Genomic DNA, 24,540 nt, shown 5'->3' with positions numbered 1-24,540 from the left:
CGTGCCACCCTGTCTACAGTTGGATTATAATAAGATGGCCCAATTGTGAGTTGCATTAATTACTCAAATACCCTCTAGTTTTATTTAATTACACACTATCTTCTAAGCGCTAATAAAATTGCAAAATTTGAGTCAAACACATAACTTTCAGAGTACGGTCATTTACAATAAGAAAAAAAAGAAAGAGTCCAACAGCCCCTAACTTAAACTTCAAGTGATTGTGTTGTATATATATCCTTCCAAATCACCGTTAGGGCATATTTAGAATAAATTATATTTACTTTTTTTGAGATTTGTGCAAATCTTACGTGAGTAGAGTGTTTTAAGTTTATAATTTTATAATACAAAAATATATTATAAAATGTTAAAAAAATAATTATTCTGTCAAGTCTCTCTTAATACTTTCTCTCTCCTCTTCATCACCGCCTATCCTCTCTTGAAAAATATCTTATAAATTAAAAAAAAAAAATGAATGTAAGGGCAACTTGATTATTTTATAAAAAAATTTTGATTTTTTTTTTTTTTTTTCCAAGTTTTGATGAAGAGGAAGATTGTTGAGCATATACCTAAATTTTAAGAGGGATCAAAGTAATAAATTTTAAATATCCCACTTATGAGATTTTCCCAAATTCCCAAGCTTCGCTCAAAATGAAACTGCATGGTTTGTTGTTTAGAAGAGGTCAGTTTAATTTACCCTTATATTTAAATGAGATTGTGTATATCATCACCTTCATGGATCACTTTCTGTGTCTTATGCAATCATGCATCTTCAAGGAAGGAGCTCAAAGCCATTAAACAAATGGTGACAAATGCAAAGTAAAAGCTTTGGGAAGCTAAATAAATTATCAAATGTTTGACAAAACCCTCAAGCCAAGGCCAAGGAAATTAAGGTGGTGGTGGATTTTTATATTCTGATACTCCAACAAACCTCTTGCTCTTATGGGTTCATTTATTAATTATTATTATTATTATTATTTTGCATATAAAAGGAAACTCGATCTCTTGGGTTGTTATTAGCATGTGCCTAGGTTTTTCCTTGCTTATTTGTTTTCAATTCCTAGTACTATTGTTATTACTTCTTTGGTGTTTAATCTTTCTTTAGAGAGAAAATGAGGGCTAGAGAAATCTCTCTCATTATCTTGGTGAGTACTCTAGCTGTGGTTGGAGTTGTTGATGCAGATGGGTTGAGGAAAAATTTCTATAAGAAAAGCTGTCCTCAAGCTGAAGATCTTGTTCGGAACATCACATGGGGCAAAGCTCAAAATGACCCTACTTTGGGTGCTAAACTGCTTAGAATGCAGTTCCATGATTGCTTTGTTAGAGTACGTCCATCACTACTGCACACTTCATGTAACCATGCATATATATTATTTTATTTATTTTTTAAAGTTTAAGCTAACACACATCTCTACAATATTTGATTCCTAGTCCAGACGTAGTTGAAAAATGAGAGATCATACCATTTAGGCTAATTCTCATTAATGCTACCGTGTCATAGAATTTGTAATTAAGGTTCATGACTATCATTCAAAGCTTTGAGATCAAATGGCATGCAACATGCATATCTCATACATACTTTATACACACATGCATATGTATATTTATATACATGCATGTTTTCATGCATAATGTTGTTTGTGATTGTGCATGCAGGGATGTGATGCATCTATACTGTTGGACACAGTTGGAAATAACCAGTCTGAGAAGGTTGCAACACCTAATCGTTCACTGTTGGGTTTTGATGTAATTGATGACATCAAGACTCAACTTGAGCAAATTTGCCAAGGCATTGTTTCCTGTGCTGATATTTTAACCTTGGCCGCTCGCGATTGCGTTTCCTTTCCAGTAAGTATATATATATATTTTTTTTTGTGAACAATATTGGGGAGTTGACACAATGCTATTCTAAACTAATAGTCTAATCGAAAGTCCTAACTAAGAGTTTTTTACCTTAGATAAATTTGATAAGATAAAACTCATTCGGTTAGACTATTAAGCCTTAGAATATATATATACAAATATATATATAAAAGGAATATTATCCCTCGGTTATATTTTGAATTAGATAATATAAGTACGTACACACTTTTTCTTTTTTATTTTTCGTGTGTAGTTCCTTGTTCACTTATGCATCTGTATGCCTACTATTTTTGCAGTTTAAGCAGCCCAAGTGGGATGTTCTCACTGGAAGAAGAGACGGCAGAATTTCTATGGCATCAGAGGCCAATGGAAACATACCATCACCGTTCTCGGATTTCACCACACTTGGGCAAAATTTTGCCAAGAAAGGTCTCAATGTTAATGATCTTGTAGTATTATCAGGTAAAACTAATTGTAGGTTATATCTATACGATAACTTTACTTATATATATATATATATATCAGTATTGTTGAACTGCTAAACTCACTTTTAATTGTAACTAGCCTTAAGATCTAAATAAATTATATACTCACTTTTTATTTTATTCATGTTTCCTTTAATAAATTGTCTAATTCTGCCATTTTTCTTAAGGCTACAATTAAAAGTGAATATATAATTTCTTGTTTTCAGAAAGCAATTGAACACTATTATATATATATATATATATATATATATATATATATGCAACAAATTAATTGAACAGGAATATATTAATTATATATAAATCTAAAGGCAATAAGTTTGATTTAATTATCAGGTGCACACACAATTGGGGTAGCTCATTGTGGTACCTTTTCGAGAAGGCTTTATAATTTTACTGGTAAAGGTGATGCTGATCCTTCTCTGAATGCAAGCTATGCTGAGTCCTTGAAGAAGCAGTGTCCAAATCCAGCCAACTCCGCGACAACTGTAGAAATGGACACTCAGAGCTCGCTTTCATTCGATAGTAACTACTATAGCATCCTTAACAAGAACATGGGACTGTTCCAATCCGACGTGGCGCTCCTCACAGACAGGAGTTCAGCCAAGATAGTGAGACAGTTGCAGTCATCCGATGCTTTTTTCTCTGAGTTTGGTAAATCTATGAAGAAGATGGCAGCTATAGAAGTGCTTACAGGAAATGCTGGAGAGATTAGGAAAAAATGTCGCATTGTGAATTAATAATTTTTGATTGATTATATATGTTGTTGATCATCTTAATTTGTATATGGTTCATCACAGGAGTGAATTGTTGCATGTAGTGCAAAAGCTACACTGCATGCTGTTACCTTAATTTGATACTTATCTGCAGTATGATGCCTTAATAAATTAGATTGTTGTACTGATGTATACATATAGTTTGATTGGATAATTTGGCTTAACCTTTGTAAACCACATCTTTTCTTGAACGACATGTATAGATGAAAATTTCTAGTTTTTGGCTCTGGCTATGGACGTTAATGAGCTTAATATATCAAACTTATAAATTTTTTGTGCTTCACCAAACTTTATTTAAAATTGAAATTACTTTGATTAAATAAAATAAAATATTTATAAAAATATTTTATGTGGGACAAGACCTCCTGGCATTTTCTTACATTCAAACTTATAACGTCCGGCCACCATTATAAGACCTTACACTTTCTTATCCATGCTACGACAAGACGCAATGCATCTACTCCTGCATTAGTATATATTCATAAATATTTCTTTTTTTTATGTATGTCTATATAAATATAGTACCCTACCTACTGATACACTCACGTACTTGTCTTTGTGGCGAATTAACCTGATTTATACTAATTGTGGAAACAAAACTACAAAAAACTGAATTAATTCACTATTCCCACCACGAAAATGGTACTTTTTTAAAAAAAATTTAAAGGTTAAGTGTTCAAGTCTCCTTAAGGACAAAGTGAAAAGAATATAAAATGAAAATATATATATATAATAATAATAAGAAGAAGAAGAAAAAGAAGAAATATATATATATATATATATATATACCATGGATAAGAAATACACCCACACCTAGGCTCATTTTAAAACTGTGGACCATTAATGGATCTTACGAGCTCCTCTCCTCTCCAAAGGGGCAGATTGGAAGTTCAATAATGAGTCTGTGTGTTTGCTTTAACTTTAAATAATAATAATAATAATAAAATAAAGGGGAAAAATTATAATGAAAGAGTATCTTAATCAGCTGTGCAAGAGTACTTTTCCTTCTCATTAGAACTAATGAAAAAAAAAAAAAAAAACCCTAAATGAGTTTTTTTCATTAACATTATGATTAAAATTATAATTTTGTGAATAAAATACAAGAAAAAAGGGGATGACCATTGACATGCCATGAAAAATAAATAATAAATAAAAAACATTGACATACACCCAATATTATGTAACACAACTTTTTGGAACAATCATTAACAATCCCCATTGAAACAAAAACTCAATGCATCGGTCAGACTATGGGTTGGATTTGTCCAGAACCCACAATCCATTTACATTTACATTTACATATTGTTATATTACAAGTTCCATTTACCTACCATTTAGATTTATTGTATATTACAAATTACCATATATGAATATTTCTACTATATTAGTATATATAGGTTATTTGTTCATTACTCAACTACCTCCAAACCTTTTCCTATATATAAGACCTTTATGTAATATCTCATACATCAATACAATATAGTTTCTCACTTTTAACAAATATATATATATACAATTATACTCTCTTTATTTCTAACATGATATCAGAGCCTTATGATCTCTGGCAAATAATCTACCAATTTATCATAGTCATCACCGGGGATGGCACCATTAGCCCCATCCTGCGGCGGTGGTCAACCTTTAGCGATCAACCTTTAAACTTATGCTCCGCATCCCAACCTTTAGTCTCAAGTCTTCCATAATAAGCAAAAGCCTTATTTGGCAGTTGATGAACGCTGAATATTGCGTATTTGAACTCCTAAAAATACGTAAGTTAAGATTTAAAGTGATACTTTTATCCAGTTTTATACTGATTTATGTTTATTTCGTATTTGTAGGTACTTTCCTAAAGAAATAATTAAAACTGGGATTTTATGATGAAAAGACTGATATCAAAGCTTACAAAGTCGTTGTCGGTCATCCAAAGCAAGCCGAGAGTCAAAATAATGAAGTTTGGAAGAATTTATGCCAAGGCTCGAGTTTCAGTTCTAAAGCTCGAGCTTAGTAAAAAAACAAGAAATTCAATTAAGGTAGCAAAGCTCGAGCCTTGACCTTAAAAGCTCAAGCTCAACCTTAGGGTGCTCGAGCCTATGAGGCGTCAAAATTTGAAAAGCTGATTTCAGAAAAGCCATGCTCCTAAGACCTCGTGCCAAGACTCAAGGGATCGAGCACTGTTCCACAAAGCTCGAGCCCTGAGCCAAAAAGCTTAAGCTCTAGACCTAGGGCTCGAGCACCATGAAGATAGGATCGAGCACTGTTAAAAGGAAAAACCCAAAAATATTCTAAGTGTTGATGGAAAAAATGCGCTTCGGAAAATAGTTGAAGAAATTTGGCTAAGTATTAAAGTGATGCTCGAGCACCATTCCATAAAGCTTGACCCATGTTCCAAAAAGCTCAAGCTTTGCTTCAAAAGCTCTAGCCCAACTTAGCAAGCTCGAGCCCAACTTAGAAAAGTCTAGACCTACCTCAGTATTTTGGGCATAACCTTTGACTCGAAACTCTAAATTGAGAAAACTCAGCTGCTATGGAAAGGTGACTCGAAGCCCGATGTTTTTGTTCATAATAGCAATCTTGAGATTCGCACTCTAAATGTGTCAAAATCGCGTTACAACGTCAGGACAAGTTGCTAACAGGTGGAGCTCAAGCCCTGACAACTTGGAGGTTAAAAATATATGCGGGAATTGTGCAAAATCACCCTTCTTTATTTCCTTATGAGCCCAATTGTTACTAAAAGCTGTAAAACCAATTCAAATGGGATTAGGACTTGTTCTCCACTATAAAAGAAGATGAGAAGACACATTAAGGGAGATCCATCATCTAGGCCATCATCTCATATCTCTCTCTTGCGGCGGCTTTTTGGGTTTGAAGAAGATCCAAAAGGAGTTTTGACGGTCCATGGCGATGAAGACAACAGCAACACAGATGATACCTTGCGTCGTCATGAGTAGCTAATTCCTCTCTTAGAGAATTGATGTAGCATGAATCTGAATACTATGGTTTAATTGATCTGTACTTTGGGAATTTAATATATTATGTATTTTGATTGCATGATTATGAGTAATTGACTTAATTCAATTGGATTTTAATGATTAAATAGTTTTTGAATAATTAATACATTGTTTCTTAAATTATATTCAACCCATTCTTATTGGACGGTATTTGGTGGAGGCCTATTAGACATAAGAATGGAGATCATGCAATGGTGTTCTAACGTTTTTTATGAATGAATATTTTCATAATCTATACCTAGGAAAGATGAGTTATACTGTAAAATTAGTTAAAAGTTGATAAATAGATAATTCGTGCCAACTGCAGATTTTGAGAGGCCCTTGGCCTAGTTTTTTTCTTTTTTCAAATTGGAGGTCCTAGGCAACAACCTGGGCTGCCTAGGCCCAGGGCTGGCCCTGCGCTCAAGGTCACCAATTATTGTCAAATTACCATGGGGCGTGAAACCCACCTTGAAATAATAGTTTGAAGGACATTCTGGACCTAAGAAATGTGATTCTCAATGTAAATGTAATTACTTTACTTAATTCAATTAAAATAAAAATTAAACTTTTAAACTAGACCATTAGTTATTTTGGACTCTTAACTCAACCAAAGTGTAGTTTTCTAAAACAAAATTAATAATAATAAAAAAAGAGACAGTATTAGATTCAAGATTCTGGAGATAGTCTCCAATGCTTTCTTTCGATCATTTGGATTTGGCTCCATAAAATCAAACTTCATTCTCTTAAATTCTCTATGTATGAGTTGTACAAGTTGAACCCAATTTCTTCCAAAGTCATTCACTTTCATATGAATTTCTTCCAAAGTCGTGCACGTTCATATGATTTTTGATATTGAATCAGAGTTGAAATAAATAATTTCAAATATTTGTTAAAGAATGTTGGGTTTTTGAGTCGAGTCGAGACCTATTGAAGAAAAAATAAATAAATAAATAAAAATAAATAAATAATGAAGAAGAAGAAGAAGAAGAAGAGATAATTTTATAAATTAATAATTTTAGGAGGCATTATATTTAGGAGGCATTATATAAAAAATTTCATATATATTAGAGCACCATCGGTAATCTATTTATGAAGACATGTATTATACAGATCAATATAATATAATGACTTCAGCATGGCATGCTGGGCATGACATCAGCTGAAAACTTGCAATTAAGTTGCGTGAGATAGTAGTTCCAGAGAATTAGTAGTTCCAGAGAACTTGATCCCTCCAGTTCACTTGCACAGAACGGTGTTTGAGAGAGAGAGAGAGGAACTTGATCCATCCACTTGCACTTGTACGAAATTGAAATCAAGGTATGCATAGACATATATATACCCATATTATTATATATATAGATCAATATATGATAAGCTAGCCCTATTCCGTCCTTGCAGGAAGATAGGAAGAAGAGAGTTTTAGAGCAATAGCAATAGCACTACTATACTAGTCTACTATGGAGGCCAACTTAGGAAGAAAGCAAGTAGAATGTGAGGGATACGCAGGAGCCTATTACAGTATTTCTACTCCTTTATCATCTCAAGGTATACATATACACACACACACACACACAATACAATATATGTGTAATAAACATGCAAATATGTACTTTTTTAAAGACAATTGTAATTTTTTTTAGATCAAAGACTGCAACTGCACAAATATTTTTTTTTTGGTGGGTCAAATTGTCAAATTGAAGTATCAAAATTTTGATTCATGACCACTCAATCTTTTGTTTTTTGTGCGTCCAAATCAAGAAGTCTCAGCTATGTAAGTGATTCATGTTAATTAATTTTTTTTTTGTTCTAATTCATATTTTAGAATTCATACGTAAGTGGATTGATCTTGAAAAATTAAAACCCACGTGCAATGTAATGGTAATTAATTTTTTGTATGTAGATGGTGGATCAAATTGTGCTGGGAGTGAGAACAGTGGGCTTGTCTCTATTGTCACTTTTACACGGTCAGGACATAAAATTGTGAAAAAGAGATACATAGAAGACATAGAGATGGAAAATGAGAAGTCAAAACCTTGCACTCCAGAACTTGTTAAAGAAAAAGCAATTGGACCTGCTCCAATTTCATGCAGGCGAGTTTTGAACTTCAATTCTGCTCCAGATTCAACTGGCATAGATGTGGTTGATGCTTGTGCTAAGAGAGGGGAAAACGACAACAATGAATGTAGTGAGGAAGAAGGCCAGCATAAAAAGAAATGGTTGGAAGAACAAAGAGAATTGTTCCGAGGACGGGTGGTGTCATTCATAGCTCGTATGCGTCTTGCTCAAGGTATATTTTTTTAATTATGCTTAATGTGCCTCCCTGTGAAAAAATATATAATGAGTTTCCCATAATTTAGTGTCACTTCAAAATAGGTATGACAATTAGGCAGCTTTCTACAATTATATGGTTTAACAGCAGGTAGGAAACACTAGGTCCACCCACCATAACGCAGTGCAGCTCTCTCCCTTTAGCTGGTAATAACACAAAGGAGAATTGATCATTAATATGCTGTTATGAACTTGTGATCATGCTAATGGATTATAAAACATAATATTAAACAGATGAAATCATGCACACAATGGAATAGTCTCCATTTCTGTGGGACATCCAAACACTCCCTTAAAACTAATATGAAAACAACTGATATTTCTTCATCATATTAGGGACATGATGGAGTGTGAACTATAAGTTAGTATGACACTAGGAAAAGAAAGTCGATTTCTTAGCCGAATAACAATGTTCACAGGGGGCAGACAATTCTCACAACGGAAAGGTTCAGTTGTAGATTCAGTGGTTGGAGCTTTCCTTACTCAAAATGCGTCAGACAAGCATTCAAGGTAAACTTAAATTTCTTAGATAATGATTAGCATCTGTTTCTTTATTATAGAGTGTAGTCAATAATTTTGCTGATGGAAGATATAGAAAGTCGAAAAGAAAAAATTTCATATTTGTTGCAGCTCTGCCTTCATGTCTCTCGCCCAACGTTATCCACACAAAGACGATAACAAAAATTATGTTGGTCCTTCAACTGTTCAAGCTGTGGATGCTTTGGACTGGACAACTGTTAGACGTGGAAAAGTTGGTGAGATTTCGGAAGCAATCAAGGTGAGAGGAATGAACAGAAGACTTGCAGGGAGAATCCAGGTTCCATAAATTCACAACCAAGAAAATACTTTTAAAAAATGATTCTCGTATTCCTTATCAGTGAAATTTCTTAATAATAGCTATCAATAATTTATTAATTCCTGCAGAATTTCCTTAACCTTCTAGCTGAGAAAGATGGAAGTATAGCGCTTGAAAGGTTAAGAGATGATCTAAATGAAGCGAAGTAAGCCAACTTAAAATCGTTTATTATGTATCACAAGTTTATATACTTTCTGAACATCATTATTGCATTATGTACGTTGCACGCTCCTCATATTTGATTATTGCACTGTCTATGCCTGTAGGAGATATTTGTTGGGCATTGAAGGGCTGGGGATGAAAAGTGTGGAGTGCATACGGCTTTTGACACTCCATCAACCTGCATTTCCAGTAAGATAATATTGAAAGTACTTAATATCTTAATCGAAATTGTATGCATTCTCAATGTTCCATGCATATTTGTTGCTATAATAAGGTCGACACAAATGTTGGTCGGATAGTGATACGTTTGGGATGGGTTCCCCTCCAACCACTTCCTGAAGGACTTCAAATACATCTTCGGAAACAGTTAGTATACATATAACCTGATCGATACCACTAAATTTCCAACTTTGAGGTAAAATTCTGATGTTTCTCGCATTTAGGTACCCGTCGATGAATTCCATTCAAGAATATCTCTGGTCGATGTTGTGCAACCTTGATCATAAAACATTGTAAATTCAATGTTTCCCTTGGAATTATTTCTTTAATTGCTATATTTCTTGTATTAGTTATTCTAGCATAATGTCAACTGGAGCTGTTAACTAATCATAACAGAATTTCTAATACAGATATGAACTGCATTTTCAAATGATTACTTTAGGAAAGGTATACTTCTGCTATGATTAACAATGACTTTCTAATTCATATTTTCATCAATTTGTGTTATCACCAGTGGAAATGCTAACAGATACAATAATTTTGAAATTGTGCAGGTCTTCTGCACAAAGATAAAACCTAATTGCAAATCTTGTCCAATGAAAGGGAATTGCAAACACTATGCGAGTGAATTTACAAGGTTTTTATTGCATGTGCTTCTCAGTATTTTTTTTATTTTGATTTTTTTTTATTTATTTATTATTATTATATTCTCCTTTGCAAAGAAAGGAGTCGTAGTTTGCCCAATATTTTGTAGATTTTTATTGGACCATGTGTAAAGAGAGAGAAGAACGTTCACTTTCTTCTTTTGCTCCCAACTATAGATGCAGTGGATTAATATCTAGTGTTTAGTATCCTAGACTTTTGTGTGTAAGAAAGCAGAAAATTGTAAGCTCTCAGAATGTGAAAGAAGTGGAATATCATTTATTGGTAATATTATGAAAATCATTATAATTTTTCACAAATAGAATTGTTATGTCCCTAGTTCTGTGTTTTTTTTTTTTAATCCTGAACACACGTAAAGGAATGGTTTTTGACCATTTATATTAGGAACATACAGTGGGGAGAGGCTGGTTATAAAATTCTTACTCTTTCTAATATCATGAATGCAGTTCAAGCCTTGCCCTGCCACAGCCAGAGGAGAAAAGCAAGAATTGGCGACCTATTGCGGGAGTTCCACCATCTAAATGTACAGAAATAATTGAAAGGGATATTGAAGATTTTTTAATTGAGGATGAAACATGTAAAGCTTTAGTTGGTTTAACTTCAGAAGCTGCTTCCATCCCTCTGCGAAAACTGAAGAATGGAAGCCGGTTCAGGACCGAACACCAAGTGTACGTATGCATTTTTTGTATTTATATTACTACAGAATCATTCAAAAGTTGTGCCTACACAAATACAAGACAAGTTGAGCAAATCAAATCGAGTATGGTTCAAAAATAAATTGCAAATTAAAAGGAAGCAAAACTGTCGAGTCTAAATTTCTACAAGTGAATTCAGAGGACACATTACCATGTGGAATGCTTATGTGCTTGTGCTAAGAAAACACTACCCAGTACTATTCTAATTCACTGCTATTATAAGATGCCAATTTCTAGAGCTGGAAGGCTTTTCTAGTAAAACTTTAATGTTTGCACACCATTATGTTACTAAAAGTGCCAAATCTATTTCAATAACATCAAGAAAATGTAACAGTAGATCAAACCATAATGGGGTACGCATGCTAACTAATCTATTTTCTGATGCAGCTACGAGCTTCAAGATTCACACAGTCTTTTGAAAAGGGTAAGTCACCTTGCACATCTTCCACAACACAAATAATGTATTAGCATATGAATTTCTAGTTTTCTTTATTTTCTTTTATTTATTTATTTTTTCTGAAGCAGCTAGATAAAAAAGAACCTGGTGATACATGTTCATACCTTCTTGCTATATGGACAGCAGGTACAAGAACTTGTCCAAACATATCTGGTCTAGTTAAGCACAAGCACTTGCCCAAACTTTTTTTTTTTTCCAACTCATTTTTCTGACTTGGTTTGGTTGGATGGCTGAGACATTCCACTTTATTTATGATACGGATGTTATATCATGTTAAATACATGATTCCATTCCTCCTATTTGAGTACCAACAATGATAGAAGACAAAATGTATTGCTAGCACAAAATGGAGCTTGAAGGTGTCGCGAGCACAAAATGTGACCTCATTCTGCTTGATAATATTCAGTGAAATTGAAAATTCCTCTTAACCATCTGCAGAAGGACGTGATAGCAATACATTAGGAGAATTCTGCAATGTGAAGCAGTGCTTATCAGGCAGTAAGAAAAGAAAAAAACAAAAAGTGCCTGGAACACTTCTGGTGAGAAAAAACAGAACCCACATGACAGTTTTTTTGTAGCAACAATTTATATGTACTATACTGTGATAGGAGAAGAAACTAGATATTGACAAACAAGAATGCATGAACAGATACCTTGTCGAACAGCACTAAAAGGGAATTTTCCACTCAACGGAACACATTTTCAACTTAATGAGGTGAATTTCTTCATGGACTTGGTTCATGTTCTAACACTCTTATTCACCATATCTTAAAATCATCTACCTTGTACTTAAACAACAATATCATTTTGCTGCAGGTATTTGCAGACGATGAATCCACTCAACGCCCAATTAGTGTTCCCATGGCATTAATACGGGATCTGCCAAGGAAGACTTTATACTGTGGAACCTCGCTAACAACAATATGTAAAGGTAAAAGATACTACTGATGCAAATTAACTGATGTCATATATGTATCCATAAGGTTGAAACAATTGTCTGAAGAAAATATTTTTGTGAAAAACAGGTTTATCAGCTGAGGAAATTAACCATTGCTTTTTGAGAGGTATGAAATAACAATTCCCACATATTGATGCTAGAATACTTTAAAATTGAAAAAAGTAATAATAGTAAATGAGGTACTGTAGAAGGACTGAATTTATCCATGAATGACTCGAATGCAGGTGTGTTTCAATAGGTGATTTCAAGATTGAAAAAGAATCTGTATATTGCCGTACATAGAATGGTTTACAATGCTTTAGTTAAAGAGGAAATACAAAGAGTTAAAAAAAGAAACTACAGGCTGTAACAGGAAACTACAGGCTGTGACTACAGGCTGTACACTAACATAATTTCCTAATCTTAGTCATTGACTATCTATTTTTACACTTCTATTATATCCCCTAAAATCTGGTCTTATTAAAACCGAATATCTCTTTTTTCAACACTCCCCCTCAAGCTGGCTTGTAGATGTCTTCCATAGCTAGCTTGCTTCTTAAAACTTCAAACTGTCTCTTGTGTAGTCCTTTAGTAAGGATGTCTGCAGCTTGTTCAGTAGTAGAGACATAAGGAATGCAAATCATACCACAGTCAAGCTTTTCCTTGATAAAGTGTTTGTCAACTTCCACGTGTTTGGTTCTGTCGTGGAGGACTGGATTATGAGCAATTGAAATGGCAGCCTTGTTGTCACAGTAGACTCTCATTGGAGGAGAAACAGTAACCTTCAAATCTTCAAGGAGTCTTTTTAACCACATAGCTTTGCAAATCCCATGGGCGAGTGCTCTGAACTCGACTTCTGCACTACTCCTCGTTACTACATTTTGTTTCTTGCTTTGCCACGTGACTAAGTTTCCTCCAACGAAGGTGTAATATCCTGAGGTAGATCGTCTATCGATTATACTGCCTGCCCAATCAGCATTTGTGTACACCTCCACTTGCAAATGACCTTGTTTCTTGAACATAAGTCCTTTATTTGGTGAGCCTTTAAGTACCTCAAAATCTTGTACACTGCTTCAAAGTGTTCCTGTCTAGGAGAGTGCATGAACTGACTCACCATACTGACTGCAAATGTTATATCTGGGCGTGTGTGAGATAAGTAAATTAGTCTTCCCACTAATCTCTGATATCTTTCATGATCAACCATATTCTCGGGTTCGGCAGCTTCTAACTTCAAGTTGACTTCAATTGGAGTGTCAGCAGCTTTACACCTGAGTAGTCTTGTCTCATTAAGCAAATCAAGTACATATTTTCGTTGATTCACGAAAATTCTTTCTCTTGACCTGGCAAATTCCATTCCAAGGAAGTATTTTAATGCTCCCAGATCTTTGACTTCAAAATCTTTAGCAAGTTTCTTCTTCAGTCTGGTTAACTCTTCAATGTCATCACCAGTCAAAATTATATCATCCACATACACAATTAAAACGGGCAATTTTCCCTTCCTCACCGTGTTTGTAGAATATGGTATGGTCTGCCTGACTCTGATGATACCCATGACTCTTCACAGCCTTTCCGAAGCATTCAAACCACGCTCTTGGAGACTGTTTCAAACCGTACAGGAATTTTTTGAGTTTACAGACTTTGCTCTGACCGTGTTTTTCTTCGAACCTAGGTGGCAAGCTCATAAACACTTCTTCTTCCAAGTCTCCATTTAAAAAGGCATTTTTTATGTCCAACTGATGTAATGGCCAGTTAGAATTGACTACCAGGGACAATAAGACTCAGATAGAATTTATTTTTACTACAGGAGCAAACGTCTCTTGGTAATCAATGCCATACGTTTGCGTCAAACCTTTCACCACAAGTCTTGCCTTGTACCTTTCCACACTACCATCAGCTTTACACTTAATAGTGAAAACCCATTTACACCCAACAGTTTTCTTTCCTTTGGGTAAGTCAACTATCTCCCACGTTCCACTCCTTTTAAGAGCATTCATCTCCTCTAACACTGCTGATTTCCAATTCGGATCATCTAGTACTTCCTGAATGTTTTTTGGAACAAACAAGTGAGAAATATTTGAAGTAAACGCCCTATGTTTATAGGAAGTTTATCATAAGACAAGTATTTGGCAATGGGATGCTGTGTACAGGTTCGGATTCCTTTCTAATAGCTATAGGGATATCAAGGTCTACAGGAACTTGGCTAGGTGACTTTGTACGATCAGAAATAGTAGGGACAATTGCAGACAAGTTAGGATTTAGAGTACCTTGAGTGTTCATGGAGTCATTGCTCGGGACCTCTGATTGGCCTTGCTCAGGTACAATAATAGGTTCTCTACTCTTTTGATGAGTCTTTTTCCTATTATAAACCAGAAGCTCAGGATTCGGTTTTTTTGGAACCGTTGGTGGGATTTCTCCCCCTGTTGGAGATACAGTAAGGGTCGGCAGATTAGGACTAGGAGGCCCCGGGTTTCCTAATTCTAGAACATCATTTCCCTGTTTAAAAAGATCAGTGTTCGGAGTAATGGAGTGTGAGACAATAGTTTTAGGTAAGGGAATATTAGTAGAAATCTCCCAAAAAATTTCTTCACTCTCTTTCTCCCCCTGAAGAAAAGTTTTCTGAAAATAAGGATGATTTTCTAGAAAAAAGACATCCATACTGATAAAATTTTTTTTTGTTTTCGGATTGAAGCATTTGTACCCCTTTTTATTCAGGGCATACCCAACAAATACACATTTTTCAGCCCGAGAATCCAATTTAGACCGAAGTCTACTAGGTAAATGGACAAAGACAGTGCACCCAAATACTTTCAAAGGCAGGTTGGAATAAATCCTAAGGAAAAGATTTTTTAAGGCTTTCAAGGGGTGTAAAATAGTTAAGAACACGAGTCGGCATCCTGTTAATCAAATATGTTGCTGATAAAACAGCTTCACCCCACAAATACTTAGGAACATTCATTGAAAACATGATGGCACGAGAAACTTCAAGTAAATGTTTATTCTTTCTTTCAGCAATTCTGTTTTGTTGGGGCGTGTCAACACAAGTGGATTGGTGAAAAATTCCTTTTTCTATTAAAAAACTTCCTAAAACTTCATTAAAGTATTCGGTGCCATTATCAGTATGAAGAATGCCAATTTTTGTTCGAAATTGATTTTCAATCATCATATAAAAATCCTTAAATAATTTTCCAACCTCAGATTTTTCATTCATTAAATACACCCAACACAAACGTGTATGATCATCAATAAAAGTCACAAACCATTTTTTTCCAGAAAGAGTTGTGATCCTAGAAAGCCCCAAACATTGCTATGGATTAAATAAAATGGTTTTGATGTTTGGTAAGGTTTGGGAGAATACGTAGTATGATGACTTTTTGATAAAAAACAATTCTCACAATAAAAAGATGAACAATCCAATCCTTTAAACAAAGTAGGAAATAATTTTTTAAGATTAGGGAAACCAGGATGCCCTAGTCTAAAATGCCATAGCATTATTTGTTCTCTAACAGGGATAGAACGAAAACTACTCAAACCTTGAACCTTTTTATTACTTGAAATATCATCTTCAAAATAGTAGAGACCATCTATCATCTTAGCATTGCCAATCGTCTTCTTTAAGCTCTGGTCCTGAAATTCACAATAGGATTCAAAAAAGATAACATGAAAATTAGAGTCTTTAGACAATTTACTAACTAATAAAAGGTTACAAGCAAGCTTAGGGACATGAAGGACAGACTTGAGATCAATAATTTTTGAAAGTTTTACCAAACCTTTACCTGCAATAGGAGAATAAGAACCATTGGCTATTCTGATTTTTTCAAAGCCAGAACAGGGTGAATAAGTTTGAAATAAATGAGAAAAACTTGTCATATAGTCAGAAGCCCCTAAATCAATGATCCATGGGGTAACACTAGAATTTGAATGACAAGATAAGGCCTTCGGGTTGTTACCTGTTTGAGCAAGAGAAGCATTAGGAGTACCAGATGAGGAATTGAATTTTAGCAATTTTAGAAGATGATCCATCTGTTCTTTGCTGAAGGGAAGTGCCTCGGCTTCATGAGCTAATGAGGCTCGGTTGAATCTGCCTTCTTGGTTGAATCTGCCTTCCTGCTTACTCTTCCAATTCGTTGGTTTACCATGAATTTTCCAGCAGGTTTCACGGGTATGGTGAGGCTTGTTGTAGTGGTCACACCAAAGACGGGGCTTTTCATTATGTTTCCTGCCAATATTCGCTTCAGATGCGACCAGGGCAGAGGTCTCAACAACACCATTTGATAACTTTTTTCCAAGCATGACCAGCCTGTGACTTTCCTCTCTTCAAACCTCGGAGAAGATTTCACCGATTAAAGGCAGGGGTTGTTGTCCAATTATTCTGCCTCTCACTTCATCAAACTCGACATTGAGTCCAATGAGAAACTTGAAGATGCGGTTGTCTTCCACCTTCTTTTTGTAATGATTGCAATCTTCAGGCGATTTCCACTCATAATCGCTAAACAAATCAAGGTCCTGCCATAAATGTTTTAGAGAGTTGAAATATTTTGTAACACTGTTATCTCCTTGACGGATCTCTCCGAGTTTCAGCGTTAGTTCATAGACTTGAGACTGATTTCCCAGGCCTGAATACATCTAGTTGACATTATCCCAGAGTTCTTTTGCTGTGTGGTAACACATATAATTAGAACTAATGTCCTCCTCCATAGAATTCACCAACCAGGTCATCACCATCGAATTCTCTGCATCCAGGTCGAGTAGGATGGATCTTCAGGTTTTGGTTCCTTCTTTTCTCCTGTTAAGTAGCTGATTTTGCCTCTGCCTCGGATGTACATCCGCATGGACTGGACCAACGAAGGAAGTTTTCACCGTTTAGCCGAATTGTGGTAATCTGGACCGAGTGTGTCTGAGAGTTTTGGACTTGGGACTCAAAGGTCTTGGTCTTGGACTTAGGTACGTCATCAGACATGGTGATTAGGGTTGTTTGGAAGAGAGAAAAAAAAGAGACGGCTAGGGGTTTTTTTTTCAGAAAAATCGGTAAGATGCTCTTATACCATATAGGCGATTTCAAGATTGAAAAAGAATTTGTATATTGCCGTACAAAGAATGGTTTACAATGCTTTAGTTAAATAGGAAATACAAGGAGTTAAAAAAAGAAACTACAGGCTGTGACTACAGGCTATAACAGGAAACTACACGCTGTGACTACAGGCTGTACAGTAACATAATTTCCTAATCTTAGTCATTGACTATCTATATTTACACTCCTATCCTATCCTCTAAAATCTGGTCTTATTAAAACTGAATATCTCTTTTTTCAATATTTTCAGTGTTTGTACTTTATATAGGAGAATGAATAGGCCAGAAAAGGAAATTAGAATAATTATGGAAAGAAAAAAAATGTGATAACACTAAAATGGAAACATCAAAAAATCAAAATAGTTGATTTCCCTTCATAAGCTTCCATTTTGTCTGAAATCCTCCATGATCTTCTTTCTGCACTAATTTCCTTATTGTTTTACTTTCCTTGCTCATATCCTTCTCCATTGCTTCATCTCTTATGAGATTTTCTAATAGTACTCAACTTATGCAGATTTTCTTTTAAAATCTCCATGAGTTTGATGCCAGATGTTAGAAAATCTTTTAACTGCTCATTAAAATACCGATAAAACATAATTGAGCCTCTTAAGCCGATATTGACTATATGAAACCAGCTCCTGAAATCTGAGAGAAAGAAACAACATGATCGAAATTCTTGGTCCCTATTTTCCTCCTTCAATGAGTCTTTGATCTTCATATTTTCGTGCTGTTATAGTCCACTGCCAAAGTCCGAATGTCCTCCTTTAATAAATGCATCTTGCCTTTGTCCTGTATTGCATTAAATCGTGTTTTGTCTGCCTCTCGCTGGAAAGACAAAAATTCACCCAAAACCATAAACAGAATATCAAATGCTAGTGAATCATCTTCCTTGTACATATGAACTTGTGAACTCGCGCGCACCCATAAACCAGAAATATTACCTGTAGTGATAAATGATGAGATCTATTGAGTTTAATTTCTTTGTTTATTCTTCGTTGTGCATGGGGTACTATTTTTTTTTTTTTCACCTTCCTTATAATAATGATGTTATTCTCACCAGATCTTTCTTCGTTTCCGCTACAATTTGTAATTACTCATACTCCTAACTTAAGCTGGTACAATCTAAATACTCCCTCCGTTCTTATCAATAATCGTGGCCTTCCAATCTGGTGTGCTTTATATATATATATATATATATATATATATTTTTTTTTTTCTTTTTCCTCCTGGGTAGAGGGAATTTTTTTATTTTTATTTTTATAGATAATCAGTTAAATACAAACTACAACAGGGGCATGCCTCTAGGAAAATAGTGTCCAAAAGGATCACACAAACAATGACCTCAAAGGTAGAAAGAATTACAAATTAGGAGGAATAATAGTAAAGAATCAAGTGTTAAGATTGTCAGCAAGGTGCAGCTTGTGAACATCAGTGATCTCCCACCAAATTTGTCTTGCCACATCTTCTGTTGTGCTAGACTTACCGTGGTGGATTCTGGAATTTCTCTCTTTCCAAATGCTCCAAATAGTGGTAGAAAAAAGGCTGCATTGGAACTTAGATAGGTGCTGTTGCAGGAACCAATTCTTTAGCTGTGTCAGAGTGTGAAAGATTGGCATGTTCCGATGGAACATACTATCGAACCAAGTCCATATCTGCCATGCAAACTTGCAGGTAACAAAAAGATGATCAGTAGTATCCTCGTTCAGCCAGCAGTTGTGACAAATGGCTGGCATACATAAACCTTTCCTTCTTAGATTTGTGCAAGTGAGTAATCTTTTGGTGTTGAACCCTACAAGCATTCCAAGCGGCTTGAAATGTGAATGGACCATGCTTCCATAGTACAGAGTCTTTTCCGTGATTCAACTTATAAGAAAGCAGGAAATTCCTGAATTGTTGGACAGTAGCAGATGTACCGTGTGGTAATGTCCATCTACCATTGAGGATGATAGATGCAATGAAAGCATTCTTAGGTAAGTCTAGCTCTCTATAAAACCTATTGTGGAATCTGTTCAGTAAGCTTTGGCCGTGGCACCAAGGGTCAGTGAATAGCTTAATATTCAGGCCATCACCATCCTTAAAATTGATGTTCTGCAGTAGGGTATGTCTTACTGAAAGTAGGTTCCTCCAGATGATTGAGTGAGACATCGTTGAGGTACTAGTCTGGTAAGTAGAGTTCCTGTCATTATTGTTCTAGAACCAAGCCACCCACAGAGTGTCCTTTGAGGTGGAAAACCTCCAAGCTAGCCTGAGTAGAGAGGCATTGTTAATGTCTACAATTCTCCGAAGCCCAAACCCACCCTTATTTTTAGGAGCACACCTTATCCTACTGTAATGCGTGGATCTTCTTACTAGTGTCAGATGATCCCCACAGAAAGTTTCTAATTTTTTTCTCTAAGTTATGGATAACAGATGCAGGCAATTTGAATACTGCACACCAGGAAAAGGTGTAGGATGACAGTACTGATCTTATCAGCTTAACCTTACTGCAAGGGAAAGATTCAACCCCTTCCAAGTGGATAATTTTCTAGACATTTTTTCGATTAGTGCTGCACAAGAATGTCATTTCAAGCCATGGGAAAGAGCATGTTTTGCATTGAAAGAGGTTAGAAATTCTTCTTATACATCTCACGGCTCCGGAGAAGATGGCAGTGCTCTTGTCTGTGTTAACATGGAGACCAGAGATGTTTGAGAACTCCCTCACCATTCTGGACAAGTTGACAACTGATCTAACATTGGCCTATAGGACAACCAATAAATCATCTGCAAAGAACATGTGTGAGACATTTAGACTAGCGTTGGCAACTGATCTTGACACCTGAATAACACCTTTCTGAACTAAATCTTCCATAAGAGTAGAGAAGACCTCAGTTATTAAAGTAAATAAGAGAGGCGATAATGGGCAACCTTGCCTCAATCCTCAATCAGGGCCAGATGCAGAAGCTACTCATAAGCTTGAAACCCCATGTATGAGGAGTAGGAAGACAGAGATTACCTGTTTTCACACCAGCAGGAGAGTATAGGTTTTTGTAGAAATTCACTAATATATTGCTAATACCTTCCTGGTTGTGAACCATAGCTCCATTGTCATCTTCGAGAGCAATGATTGAATTGTAACATTTGTGTTGAGCTACCTTTTGATAAAAATACTTGGTGCAAACCTTGCAGCCATCCCGCTCTTGCTTTTTGAGCCATCAACAATTCTTCATTACTAAGGGCTACCTCTAGTTGATGTTGAGCGGTCGATTCTGAATCAATGAGGTCCTGATTGAGAGGATCATGGAGTAATTTCATCTGAATACCATCTAATTTCTACCTGGCCTTGTTGACATTCTCAAACACTGAGCCAAATTGAGTCTTGTTCCACTGTTTCATGGCAGTTTTGACTAGCTATAATTTCTTAGTGAATTTGAACATGGCGTCACCTTGAATTTCAGAATCCTATACCTGATTCACAATGTCCTTGACCCCGTCCTGAAAATTCCATACATTTTAAATTTTAAAAGGTTTTGGTTTAGAAGCAATATCAAGGGCAGACATCACCACTAGAGCATAATGATCAGAAGTTCTTGCTGCATAAAGGCAAATCTTTGAGTTTGGAAACTCTAAAAACCAGTTCATGTTAGCCATTCCTCTGTCCAGCTTGTGATGAATTCGATATAGAATTTTCTGTTTATCAGTCCATGTCCAGTCACCATTCATAATTGGAAGGTCCACCAGGCCAGCTGAATTGATAACATCGTTAAAATCATCAAGCAACCTCTGGGGAATCCTATTGCCACCTAGCTTCTCACCATGGCTTCTCAGAAAGTTCCAATCACCCAAGGTATATATATATATATATATATAAAATAAAGCATAACATTACATTCTCCCCAACTTTAAAAGATTTTGTCCTTGAAATCAAGCCATACCTGAGGGAGAAAATAACTCTGGATACTTGGAGCGAACCTCCTGTTCAAGCTCCCAAGTAGCCTCCTTCACATCGTGATGCCTCGATAGAACCTTTACAAATGATATCGTCTTGTTCCTCAACACCTTCTGCTGTGTGTTAAGGATCTGAACTGGTCCGTCCTCGTAGGAAACATCCTCATCAATGTCCACATCAACCCAACTCAAAGTGTGAGATGGATCCGGCTCGTACTTCCGTAGCATCGATACATGGAAAACATTATGGACTCTGTCCATCTGTGGTGTCCATCTGTGGTGGCAAAGCAAGTCTGTAGGCAATCTCTCCTACTCGGTCCAAGATCTCAAAAGGTCCAATGAATCGTGGCGATAACTTACTACTCTTCTCAAACCTCAACAATCCCTTCCGTGGAGAAACTCGTAGAAAAACATGGTCTCCCACCTCAAAAGATAGCGGTCGTCTCTGCCTATCCGCACAGCTCTTCTGTCGACTCTGAGTTGTGAGCAACCTCTGTCTGATCAATTTAATTTTCTCGGTAGTCTAGAGTACAATGTCGGGTTCTAAGGCGGCTGTCTCGCCCACCTCAGTCGAAAACAAGAGACCTACAAGGTCTACCATACAACGCCTCAAATGGAGCCATCTGAATACTCGTCTGATAACTGTTGTTGTAGACAAACTCAATAAGTGGAAGGTGATCCTCCCAACTACCTCCCAAATCAAGTACACATGCCCGAAGCATATCCTCCAAGATCTAGATGGTACGCTCCGACTGGCCATCGGTCTATGGATGAAACGCCATACTAAGATGTAATGCTAACCTAAATGCTGCTTGAAGTCCTTCCTAGAACTTCGAAGTGAACTTGGCATCCCTATCTTAAACAATAGTTACAGGAACTCCATGTAACATTAAAATCTCCTTCACATATAGTACACCAAGCTTCTTTGCATCGTCTGTTGCCTTAATATGTAGAAAGTGAGCCGTCTTGGTCAATCTGTCAATGATGACCCATACAGCTTCATTTCCCCTCCGTGACCTTGAAAGACCTGTCACAAAATCCATAGCAATATGTTCCTATTTCTACTGCGCTACAGGCAATGGTTGCAACAAACCAGCCAGTCTCTGATGCTCAGCCTTCACCTGTTGACAGGTAAGGCACTTAGCTACAAACTGTACAACATCTTTTTTCATCTCATTCCACCAATACTGACGTCTCAAATTGTGATACATTTTAGTACCACCTGGATGAACTACAAAGCGGGAAGTGTGAAACTCCTGTAAGTTGTCCTCACGACAAACCGTGGGAACCACCAACAAACCCCTGATCTATACACCTCCATCTGTAAGCAAGGCCCAATCTTTCACTGTTTCACCACTGGAGATCAAAGCGTGAATGGCATCTAAATTTAGGTCTTGTCTCTGTGACTCAATCACTCGTACAATAAGAGTAGGCTGAGCCACAAGATTAAATAAGAATGCTGGCTCACTGTCAACATCATCATCAAAACAATACAATCCCATCTCTGCCAAATCCTTAAGCATCTTCCACTTCCGAATAGCCAACCCGGCCAAAGTTGCACGAGATTTCCGGCTTAAGGCATTTGCTACCACATTTGCTTTGCCCGAATGATACTGTAAGTCAAAATTGTAATCTTCCAAGAATTCAACCCATCGCCTTTGTCTGTTGTTTAAGTCCTTTTGGGAGAAAAGGTACTTGAGACTTTTATGATCTGAGTACACCTCGAATCTCTCACTATAAAAATAATTTCTCCAACACTTCAAGGCAAACACGACTGCCGCTAACTCTAAATCATGAGTAGGGTAGTTAAGCTCGTGAGTCTTCAACTTTCGAGACCCATAAGCCACTACTCTACCATCCTACATCAACACACAACCCAAACCATCACGTGAAGCATCACAATAGATCACATAACCTAAGCCATGCTCGGGTATCACCAAAACTGGAGCTGTAGTCAATCTTGTCTTCAACTCTTGAAAAGATGACTCACAGGCTTCATTCCAGACAAACTTGATCCCTTTCCGGGTCAAGTGGGTCACAGGTGTTGCCAAACGGGAGAAATCTTTCATAAATCTCCGATAGTAACCCGCCTGGCCAAAAAAACTCGGGATCTCAAAAACATTCTTGGGTTGCTCCCAATTCAAAACTTCTTCAACCTTTGATGGATCCACTAACACTCCACCTTCTAAAACAGCCTGCCCCAAAAATTTCACCTCCTGTAGCCAAAACTCACATTTCTTATATTTGGCATACAATCGGTGGTCCCGCAAAATCTGTAAAATAATATTCAAATGGACCTCGTGCTCCTCCCGAGATCGTGAATACACAAGAATGTCATCCACAAAAACTATCACAAACTGGTCCAAGTAATCATGAAAGACGCGGTTCATCAAGTCCATGAATGCCGTTAGCGCATTAGTCAAGCCAAAAGGCATAACAAGGAACTCATAGTGTCTATACTATGTACGGAACGCTGTCTTTGGGATATCCTCATCCCTAACCCATAACTAATAGTAGCCTGACCTTAAGTCAATCTTTGAAAAACAACTGGCTCCTCTCAACTGATCAAACAAATCATTTATCCTTGGCAAATGATACTTGTTCTTGATGGTGGCATGATTCAACTTCTGGTAATCAATGCACAACCTCAATGAACCATCTTTCTTCTTCGCAAACAAGACCGGTACGCCCCACGGTGACACACTTGGTCGGATAAAACCTTTCATCCTCAAATCATCAAGCTGCCTTTTTAATTCTTTTAATTTAACTGGTGCCATATGATACGGTGCCATAGAAATCGGTGCGGTACCTGGCATTAAATCAATAGTGAACTCCACTTCTTGGTGTGGCGGTAACTCTATCAAATCCTCCGGAAACACATCCAGAAAATCATGAACAACTGCAGGATAATCTTCTTCGGCTATAAGGCTAGCCAAGAAGTAATCACCACGACTCCATCCACGAACTCTATAAAATGATGAAATGTGGGAATCACTCTGATCTCCAATGAAAAAGAAACAGTCTCCCTTGGGAGTGCAAACTGTAACCCTTCCTTTGTAACAATCGATCGTAGCATGAAATGAAGCTAACGACTCCATCTCGAGAATGACATCAAAACTAGTCA

At 36.4% G+C, this 24,540-nt stretch overlaps 1 protein-coding gene across 1 annotated transcript; it reads left to right on the top strand.

Moving 5' to 3' along the window:
* Positions 1 to 1,109: 1,109 nt before the first annotated feature.
* LOC132273220 (peroxidase 24-like) lies at positions 1,110 to 3,082 on the top strand. The gene is made up of 4 exons (XM_059774231.1): positions 1,110 to 1,322; positions 1,654 to 1,845; positions 2,157 to 2,322; positions 2,679 to 3,082. Exons 1-4 carry the CDS (start codon positions 1,110 to 1,112, stop codon positions 3,080 to 3,082), a joined length of 975 nt encoding a protein of 324 aa, XP_059630214.1.
* Positions 3,083 to 24,540: the final 21,458 nt, after the last annotated feature.

The sequence above is a fragment of the Cornus florida genome, unplaced genomic scaffold (assembly GCF_030987335.1).
Source record: "Cornus florida cultivar Cherokee Brave unplaced genomic scaffold, ASM3098733v1 CherokeeBrave_3.0.0_Hap2_Chr09, whole genome shotgun sequence".
NCBI lineage: Eukaryota > Viridiplantae > Streptophyta > Magnoliopsida > Cornales > Cornaceae > Cornus > Cornus florida.
The sequence above is the reverse complement of the archived record's forward strand: the minus strand, read 5'-3'. Positions and strand labels throughout refer to the sequence as shown.

Excerpts from the sequence above, each read along its gene's own strand:
- LOC132273220 (XM_059774231.1), top strand. The coding sequence starts at position 1,110 with ATGAGGGCTAGAGAAATCTCTCTCATTATCTTGGTGAGTACTCTAGCT. Across the intron at positions 1,323-1,653 it reads TCCATGATTGCTTTGTTAGA|GGATGTGATGCATCTATACT; the intron begins GTACGTCCATCA and ends TTGTGCATGCAG. Across the intron at positions 1,846-2,156 it reads GCGATTGCGTTTCCTTTCCA|TTTAAGCAGCCCAAGTGGGA; the intron begins GTAAGTATATAT and ends CTATTTTTGCAG.